The 10622-nt window shown below is 38.9% G+C and overlaps 1 protein-coding gene across 1 annotated transcript in view; it reads left to right on the forward strand.

Annotated features, from left to right (window-relative positions):
• CtBP (C-terminal binding protein) overlaps positions 1-10361 on the forward strand; it is a 99879-nt gene extending 89518 nt beyond the window's left edge. The window contains exons 5-11 of the mRNA XM_068769341.1: positions 2522-2781; positions 3732-3863; positions 5794-5993; positions 6478-6577; positions 7367-7497; positions 7893-8252; positions 8712-10361. Of these exons, the coding sequence (XP_068625442.1) occupies positions 2522-2781; positions 3732-3863; positions 5794-5993; positions 6478-6577; positions 7367-7497; positions 7893-8252; positions 8712-8774 (1246 nt within the window). The 3' untranslated portion in view covers positions 8775-10361. The remainder of the gene's footprint in view (positions 1-2521; positions 2782-3731; positions 3864-5793; positions 5994-6477; positions 6578-7366; positions 7498-7892; positions 8253-8711) is intronic.
• The last annotated feature ends 261 nt before the right edge of the window (positions 10362-10622 follow it).

A 10622-nucleotide genomic window follows, 5' to 3' on the forward strand; every position in this document is an offset into this window, starting at 1 on the left:
ATCCGTTTTCCGAAGCGAAGTGGCGGGCAAAGTTTGTCGAAATTCCGAGAACTCCGCGTCGTGTCGCCGTATTACTTTCTCGTCCCAGACTGAAGAAAGTTTTCACGGCGATAATAATAATTCTGCCCGCTATGACGAAACTTTAACTTATTAGTTTATTCGCGCCGGCTTCTCTCTAATTATTTGAGGGCGTCGAAGGGACCGGGGTTTATGTGCTGAATCTATAATTAACACAATTCCATAAGCATACATCATGAGTTAAATATGGTATTTGACTTTGTAGCATCTTTTTCAGATTTTCTCATTGCACAGTGTTGTTCGTAAAGATTAAATTATTAAAAATAATTCATAAAGTTGTTCGTTAAGATTAAATGACGAATTTGTGTAAAAGTTTAGTGATTTGATGTAATAGTTACTTAGACAACCTAAAACAAGATGACGAATACACAAAAAAACTAGTATAAGGGGCTAATTATACGCTGTTATGTTTTTTTAAATCGTATAAACAGTATCTACTTTTGGTTGTTTACTTCCGTGGCGGTTGTATATCGACTTTTACAATTGCACTCGTGTTTTATTTTCTGAAAGCTCCAGAACGGACACGACGACACTAATTACAAGCTCGCCACGTAATAAAATTGTTGCGCAACAATTTTTCGGTCCTTTCATTCCACGACTCGTAATTATTATGATTAATTAAACGATTAAATGCCCGAACCTCGCACTCGCACCGTTTCCATCAACTTAAAAGGGCCCATTACCATGCGCCATTTTATAATTAATTCATTTAATTTTTAATTATGGTTACATTTGTTCATATCGCTTCGACGCACATTTTTTATTTGAGGTCATCTTTATTTGCTAAGTACATACGTTCGAGTAACTCTTGGTATCTCAAGATATAAACGAATACTCGAATTTAGATTGCGAAGGAAGTATTATAAATATAATGGAGGGAATATGAGGGCATACTGGGGGATACCAACTTTGCAAGTTCTAATCGGTATTATATATATAATAGATTATTTATCCTACACAATAGTATTTATGTTAATAGAGACGTTATTGATTTAGTCTCTATAATAATTTCATTAAATTATTATCCTAATAATAATCGGACGATCTTGTTATTAGTAACTCCATGGCACAACGATGTCCGTTCGATTGCGTGGCCATCAAACACTGATCCAATCAACAATGTTGCATAAGTATAATCACATTTCATGCAATCAATAATATCTTGAATAAATGTATATCGATACGCTTCTTTATCCGCGTGATGAAAATATTTAAATACAAACAAGATATTTTTTTTATTCGCCTTTACAAGTTGTTGTATGAACATAGGAAAGCTTGTTAGATTTTTGCTAAATTTTCGATTACAGACAGTCGTTTCACACGACGAATGCGCTGAATCGTAATTACTCTCTGCCGACCTAGTCGTTTTTTTGTCGTTAACACTAATTTGTATCGCTGGGGTATATTGTATACAATGTGTTGTTTTATCTTGAGTTAATTTAGCTGAACGGAGACAGTTGGGAGAGGGTTTGCCGCTATTTGATATGGATCGTTCTCCTCTCAGCTGCGAGTAGTTTAATTTTAAACTGTCTTAAAATGGCCACTGTAAACTTGACTTTATAATCAGAAACAACTTAATCGATTAACAGGCGCGGTAGGCTTAGACGAACGTGATTCAGAACTGCATTTTTAGATTGAACAGACTCAAAAATATTGAGACATTTTTATAAGACAGCTTAGACCGATATTATTGTCGTGGTAAAATGGTGAGCAGGAATGCGTTTAATGTTATTACAGAGCTAAACTTGTGTAAACACAGTAAAGTATGTCCGTACGCGCACGCGATGATTTGAGATCGCAAAGCATCCTCTCCGCTCATAGAGCCTGCCGTTGCACAATCGGCTTACGCGAGGGCTGCCGGCCTCGTTTGGAGGGCTTCGACGACATCCGCTTATGTCGCTTTAATTGACGGCCCACGTGGCGCAGCGCGCTACTCAAATTATGCTCCCATATTCATTTTATATAGAAAACTACTATCAATAAATAAATTTATCAATGATTGAATGAGTATCAAGAATGTGTCTGTCTGTATATTAAGACAAATTTTGTAGCATTTACGAATTATTACACACTTTATCCAAGTTTAAGTTTTTTATTATTTTTTTAATTCCTTAATATTAATCAAAAGCAACTAGAGCTTTCAATTAATGTTTTTTTATTTGAATTTCACGCTATCAGTAAATAGACTAAGCAGATATATTGGCAGACATTTGTAACGGATGTTACTTTGATTGAGTTTACACTTTTAGAATACCACTGTACATTCTTTTTCTATCTTTCTTATTCTTTTTTTCTTATATTTGATTTATGACTTTATTAGGAACATAGGTTAAATAAGAAGTCGCAAATATTATATTGAAATAATATCGCTATCGGTATACATTAAAGTCGATATTGTTGAAGTAAGAGGTTAAGACGAAGCGATGGTTGGGTGTGTCCGCAGGCCCCTGGTGGCGCTACTAGACGGGCGCGACTGCACCGTGGAGATGCCGATACTGAAGGACGTAGCGACGGTGGCGTTCTGCGACGCGCAGTCCACCTCCGAGATACACGAGAAGGTGCTGAACGAGGCGGTCGGCGCGCTCATGTGGCACACCATCATACTCACCAAGGAAGACCTCGAGAAGTTCAAGGCGCTGCGAATCATAGTGCGCATCGGCTCCGGCGTCGACAACATTGATGTCAAAGCGGCCGGCGAGCTGGGTGAGTTCTGCCTGCGCTTGTATCGCAATCAATCCCCTTTGGTAGATTTAACATGCCCTTGGAACAACGATGGGAGCCAACGTGCCAGCGTTGGCGTGAACACCGTACTGTCTTACAAAATTATACCGCCGCAACGCCCCGAGTAGATTACATTAATTAGACTTTCTTTGTTATCTATCTTTATCCGTTTCGTCACTTACTGAAATACATTGTAGTGAATAGTGCACATTACTTAATGTTCTTTATATACATTTGGCCAGTACAAATTAAATTTATAAAGGAAATTTGTTTTTGCAATATTTTACGCCCATAAACTTTTGTTAGGTCATTCACACAACTTGTATTATAGTATTAGTATTACAGCGTGCTTGTAGATATTGAATAGTCTTATATTCAACTTATAGTCAACACACACAACAATCAATGAATTTACCCGAGCCTCGATCTCCGGTTGTGTCGGATAGTTTACGACCTCGACTTACAAACTCACTTACTTTATCGTGTAACGCGAACTCAATATAGAAATTGATTCTTTATACGCAGCGAGCTACATTTGCTCATCGAGCGAAACAATATGCTCTTAGTCGCTCAACGAGCTATAGAGAATGGCTATGCACGGGATTTCTCTGCGACTATGAATCGGTAATGAGGAAATTCATAGAGGAACGAAAGTAGCAAACATAGCGTAGCGGATTGGTAAGTTGAAGTGACAGTGGGCAGACCACTAAGCGCCATTGGGTTCTAAGGATCTAGAGTAGAGACCGGCAGCCGTATCGTAGGACGTCCATCTACAATATAGACTTACGACCTTCGTCGTAAAACAGTTGATGAAGGCCGTATTCAACTGCTTTCGTTGTAAGTCTATGTCCATCAATGGACGTCTTACAAATGACATGATGATTTATATTTGCTATTGCAAGACTATCTAATTAGTTTGTCGGTGTTTCCAGGCATAGCCGTATGCAACGTGCCGGGCTACGGCGTGGAGGAAGTGGCCGACACGACCATGTGTCTCATATTGAACCTCTACCGGCGGACGTACTGGCTTGCGAACATGGTGCGAGAAGGGAAGAAATTTACAGGTGACTTTATTATTCATATGCTTGTAAAATTATTTGCTTAATTATTTGTGCCGTCCATAGTGTTGTTCATAATCATATAATATTGGCAGAGCTGTTATGGTTATGGGAGGTGTTCACACGACTCTTACAAGTCACCTAACGTTTTCTCATATTGAAGCCATGTTCCGTACGCACAGATTGATTTCCAAGTCTTCCTAAATTAACCAAAATACAATAGAAATAAGCGCACATAACATTTTGTATAAGATAACAAAATTTATGATTTATTTAAAAATTTGCAAGCATTAATTTTAGCCAAAGCCAGAGAACCAGGGAATATATCAAATAGTAGTCTTTCCATTGCTTAATGAAGAAAAACTATAAAGTGCATAATGTTAGCCTGCATTTGTTTGATACTTGGTCCTTTCACTATAAAGTTGTCAGTTTCTGGACCTTAGGCCCAAGGTATTAATATTCGTTCTTGTCCTCTTTATCTTTCAAATCTTAAATAACAATCTGAACTTTTCAAACTTGTTACTGTTTTGTTTTTTCTTAAGAAATGGCGATGATTTCGTGGGTCTTTTAAAAAATTGTCTATGAGGGATAGTCGAATATTATATTGATAGCCAGTGTGTGATTGATGAAACAGTATAACAATTTAACATTAAAACACTATCATTATTTTAAATATATTAAACCATAATGTAATCCTATTCGTAACATGGTAATATTATGTGATGAAATAATTCTTCTATAAATTTTATGCACCTGCATACCAGTGTCTCTGCAACAGCTTGGTTTGACTGGTAGAGAATTCCTTGTAGGCATTAAACCCTTCATTACAGAAGTTGTAAAAAATAATGAATAGTTAAAAATGTGATTAATTGCTGCATGTGGCTTAATTAAAGTTAAAATTATAATAGTAATAGGAATAGTTGTCAGTGAATTAAATATTTACAAGAAAGTGCACGAGACAGAAACCAGTGTACACAAACTTCTCGAGTGCATTATATTCTCCAGGTATTTGTGTTGGGGCCTCACAATGCCGCGCCCCCCGCCCGGCGCAACGGATATTTTATGGAGAGTTATCTGAATACTCTTTGTTCTACCTAGTTCGTTATTTGCGTTCTCTACTTGCTTTGATAGTTCTTTTACCGGGTATACACTGAAATATTTCTGTAATCAGCGCTTCAAGGCTTCACTGTTCTCCCCCCCCCCCATTCAATTGTTTTTAAATTCTATACGGGTACGGAGGTATTATTTAAATGTTTGTTTTATGTGAAGATATAAAGATACATAAAATTGATCTTTACTTTCTTCCACCTTTACGTTTTTTTTTACCTTTCATTATACTGTCTTCTTATTTCAAGTTGTAATATTTCTATAGAATAGAGCGATTGGGCTTTTAACGGCTAATGGTAGGTTTTTAAGACATCATCATCTTTACATCAGCTGTTACGCACACTCTTGCAGTGTACGTATTTCTCCTACAAAGATCCCCATAATGACCCGACTTGCCCGCGTCCCGTGACTTACCGCGACCTGTGCTATCGCTCGCCTTCCTTTGCGTACTACTTCAAACGCCCAATGCCACGATCTACGTCGGAGACTTGGTTCTTCTGTGGACCTCTTTATTTCTGATGCGATGATGCAGCAAAATTTCGTGCATGACATTGTACATTGCGCACTGAGTGACCTTGAGGCTTTTTATAAAGACTATCGTAAACGATCACGTCTCAGATTATGTTACGTCATCACTGGCAATATATTCTAGTCCAAGATCGTTATCTTCGCAATGCGATATGTTAGACGAGCATCTGTTTTGGAGCTTCTTGAACACTGCCGGCTAATCGGCTAATGATCTCTTTCTCGAAGTTGTACTTATCTAGCAGGTCGGTCTTAGTTTAATAAAATCGTTATGGTTTTTAACTATTGACATTATATTGTTCAGGTCCGGAGCAAGTGCGCGAGGCGGCGACAGGTTGTGCGCGCATCCGCGGTGACACGCTGGGCATCGTGGGGCTGGGCCGCATCGGATCCGCGGTGGCGTTGCGCGCCAAGGCCTTTGGCTTCAACGTTATCTTCTACGACCCCTACTTGCCCGATGGCATCGAGAAGTCGCTCGGGCTTACGAGGGTCTACACGTTGCAGGTAAATATTATTAATTCTTTTCTTTCTTCACAATAAGTAGCAATACGGTGGCACATCGCTTGTGCAACCCACGGCTGTAAAAGCCGAAAAGTCTTCAAATGCCGGTCATTGCCTTCTCTAACCACAGACTCGGCGTGGATAGACCAAAGTGGATTAACGACATAGTCAAGTCGCCGGCAGTGAATACTGGGATGGTAGTAGACTGGGCATCAGGCGGTCTTTAGATGAAGCCTATTTTTTAATTGTTAAAACCTAGGTCTATAACGTAAAACAGAGATTTTAGTTAACTCTCTAATGATTAAAATTAGTGAATTGTGTAGTGCAAGTTCATGTTTCTTCGTTAAAGTAATAACTATCAATTTCAAAATTAATAAATAAATTTGATTAATTACATGATTTCACATGAAAGTAATAATTGAGCAGGTTTTATACCTTTAACGTTTTTGTATATGTAGATAAATTGATGACTGAAATTGTGTTTCAGGACCTCCTATTCCAGAGTGATTGTGTGTCATTGCACTGCAGCTTAAACGAGCACAATCACCACCTCATCAATGAGTTTACTATCAAACAAATGCGTCCAGGTATGTGTATTCACAGTAGTCCTTTATCCATATATTTATTATAATGAGCAAAGCAGATTTGAGTAAATTTGTTAAATTGACTTATACACTCTTATTCATTATAAACCAACCTCTGCATTAGCAGTGGCTGCATCAGCTAAAGTATTAGTTGCCATTTTATCATATTGATAAATTTATGCAGTTTACAGATATTATTTTAAATCCTGGAATTCAATCTCTAATAGTGCAATGATTTTTTCTTTAGTGTAGTCTTTAATGTTTATTATTGCTTACATAATAATATATTCATATTTTGTTCGTACTGGTTGTATATTATTATTTTTATAGCTTTTTATGCATGTATTTTAATCAGCACACTGGCTTTGTGACCACATGTAGTATTGGTTAAGCTGTATTGAAGTATGATAAGATGATTAAGGCTCTATTTTAGGCTCCTAATATTTTTTGTAATATCACTTTGTCATTATCTTATTTCATTTTGAACACATTCTTATTTATCTTACCATTATGTATGTATAGTGACACACCTTTGTCACCTTGGTATCATTTAAAAAATACTCTTCTTTTCTAGGAACATTTTTGTTAGAGTTTATTATGCAAAATATGTAATACATAATATTGTTTATTATTATAAAAGATTTTTTTTGTGTGTTTTTTGGTCATATTTAGATAGTGACACTGCCATATATGGGAAGTGGCAGAGCAGGCCGAAGGTGCTTGGTTCAAACTAGTTTTACAGTAATATGTATATGTTCTTGTAATTAACTTGAAGAGTTTGTGTGTCAACAGGCGCGTTCCTGGTAAACACGGCGCGTGGCGGTCTCGTGGATGATGAGGGGCTGGCAGCGGCACTAAAGCAGGGTCGCATCCGGGCCGCCGCGCTCGACGTGCACGAGAATGAACCATTCAACGTGTTCCAGGTGAGGCAGCCGATTCGTCACCTTATAACTGTCCAATTTGAAAGTGACTAGATGAATGCCTTGAAATGTTTGAATAAACTGGACAATTCATTAAAGTACTGTCATTTGTGTTGCAATAGATGAACTGCCTCTGTAGCAATTACTATACCAGCCTATTGCAAAAGAATGTACATGTTAGTAACATTCGCAAGCAAAGAATTCAATAAAGCTGTAACAACCCCATAAGGCTAAAAGAGCATTGACAAAAATTAAAACTACACAAACTATTACATACCTTCTGTATTTTCCTGCACCTGTGTTTTCCTTTTAACATTGATAGTGTTGTAAATATATTTGTTAGTAATCTTTTTAGGTTTCTTTTTTGACACTAGAATAAATGAGTGTTTGTGTTACAGGGTCCGCTGAAAGAAGCGCCCAACGTTCTGTGCACGCCGCATGCTGCATTCTACTCAGACGCGTCGGCGCAGGAGCTTCGTGAGATGGCCGCGTCGGAGATACGGCGCGCGATCGTGGGCCGCATCCCCGAGTGCTTGCGCAACTGCGTGAACAAGGACTATTTCCTTGGCGGGTCCGCGCCGCCCGTGCTGGGCGCGCCCGCGCCGCCGCTGCCCGCGCCCGCGCCCTACGGCGACGGCGTCAACGGGGGCTACTACGGCGGCGCGCAGGCGGCTCACTCCACCACCGTGCATGAGCCGCCCGCGCTACCGCCGCAGCCCGCGCCGCCGCCGCAACCGCCGCAGCCGCCCATCTCGCTCGTGAGTTGCACGCGCTCGCTCCGCACTCTATGCTATTAAAAACTTGCTTGGTTTTAAAAAAAAATCAGATTACATTCATTGTAACAATCACGATTTTAGCCGTAGAACATCTGAACATAGGTCTCCTGCATACATTTATTTGTGGGAAATATAATGATAGAAATAAGCAAAAATAAATAACCATTACTAGTATTCACTTTGTTCCAAATATAAAAAAAACGTATGTTTGGCGTATAGAGCGCATATTTAATTGATTAGAGTATTTTATCTCATTACCTAACAACTAAAGAATCAATATGAATGTTTCCCAGAAGATGTGGGTGATTTCTAATAAAACCAGTCGGAAGCGACCTATTTTAATCTTCTCCCGTTGGCACTACACTCTACCATCTGTCCCTAATTATATTAAGAGTTAGACATGAGAGTTAAATATGGTTCCAATTTTTTTTTCTCCTGCAGCCTATCAACACTTCGGACCCGGCCAACCACCAGCTGAAGCAGGAGAGCTCCGACGTCCACTAGGCGACACTACGCTACGTTGCAGTACCGTACTACCGCCGGCCGACAGACGAACATACATACAAACAATAGTTTTATTGATTCCATCGCAACTATGTCTATAAGTACCTATGTCGTAAGCCAACGAGTGATGCGCCCGTGCACCCGTGGGCGACGTTTGCATTGCACCGCAGCTTCGACCACCGGCGAGCAGTCTGACAATGTCCCGGACCGAACATACGAGTGCATTCCACTTAAATGGATTTAGTTGGCAGTAATACTCGGAGAGGAAATTCTTACATATTATAGCAATGAATCGCTTCAACAAATAGTGCATCGACTGTGTTTGGGTTGGCGTGTGATCCTGGGATAGCCTCGTGTGACAGTGCAAACGTCGCGTTTGAAACAAATTAAAAAAAAAACTATGAGCGAATAGTTGATTCTGTGTTTGTATTTGGTAAGGACAGCTATATATAACTGTTATAAATGCGTGTGACATAGCGGGCCGATTTGTGTGTGGAACAGATTGACTGTAGGGGCTGGGTGGGGGTTTCGACGCGTTACTGGGTAAATGCTGGGACATTTTTGAGTTTGCCACTTATTTTCATTTATTTTCTTTCTTTTTGGAGCGGTTTAAAATTCCAAGTAAGCCCATTCCGATATATTCCTAAACGATTTTATAAGGCAAACTGCAAAATGCCCTGGTAGTTAGAGACTCGACCAAGTGCATTGATTTGACATTGTGTTAACGATCCGCTATATAAGTTTATAGTCGTAGTTGACTGCGCACGTGTAGTCGCCGCGCACCGAGCCAGCTGTCGCCTGGATATGAATTAACGGATAATTAAGTAAACAAACTGTAAAACATAGCTCAGAGATTGGTTTTGTTTCATAAACAATCTGTTATTATTATAGATGCAATGATTTTTTTCCCAAAAAGTATGTTATGTTATAGTCAATATAGTATATAGACAATTAGATATTTGTTTTTTTATATCTCGCTTTGGTCATTCGGTCGAGCCTCTTGGTATACTCGGGGCGACATATGGCTACTCCCGTCGCGGGTGTGTCGAGATTTATGAACGTGTTTAGTGTTGCCCAGCTCCGCGTGGGCAGTGGGCGCGGCGGGCCGGTCCAGCCTGTGGGTCTAGACGAGCGAGTGAAGGGCCCAGTTGTGAGAAGCATTTGAACGCATTTGTATCAAGCACCAGAACCCCGCGCCGGACTCCAGACGCATGCATTCGAACTGTTATTTTTAAGTAATCAAAAGGACTGTAGAATTCTATCATCACACTTTATTAATGAATACTGGAGGTCATGATTTTTTTTTATTATTTTGAAATGTACAAAATCACGCTTTCGTTTGATTACTTTTTCCTTTTTTTTTTCTAAATAGTGTTAAGTAAATGGATTTGTACATGAGCGGACACCAATTTGAAATTCGAGCGGAACGCAATAGCGGGCGAGCCCCGGCATCCGGCTGTTTGGAAAAACGTGAGAATTGGTATTTAAAATTAGTATTTACTTACAGTTTAGTTTAAAGACAAAACAATGTGTATATTTTATGAGAAAGTGAAAAGTTCTTAAATAAAACTATTGTTTTCGGATTAATTATTGGTGTGTTTCATTTTACACCCCTTTTGAAATAACATTATACTCCATAAAGAATTACCAAATTTGCCTAATTAAATCATGCCATATGAAAAGACTGCACTTTTATTAAAAGAGCTGTTGTCTTAGATCAGCTTGTTTGTACCTTATATATATTGACTTTATTACACAGTGTTTGTACACAAGAGTTTTTGCACAAAAGCCTAATACTTTATTACAATTCTTTTGTTCACATATATTATCTACTAGTTATTAATGAAT

Source organism: Battus philenor, unplaced genomic scaffold (genome assembly GCF_028537555.1).
Source record: "Battus philenor isolate CCGP_79_NKW_IND1 unplaced genomic scaffold, ilBatPhil1.0.hap1 SCAF_28, whole genome shotgun sequence".
Lineage (NCBI taxonomy): Eukaryota > Metazoa > Arthropoda > Insecta > Lepidoptera > Papilionidae > Battus > Battus philenor.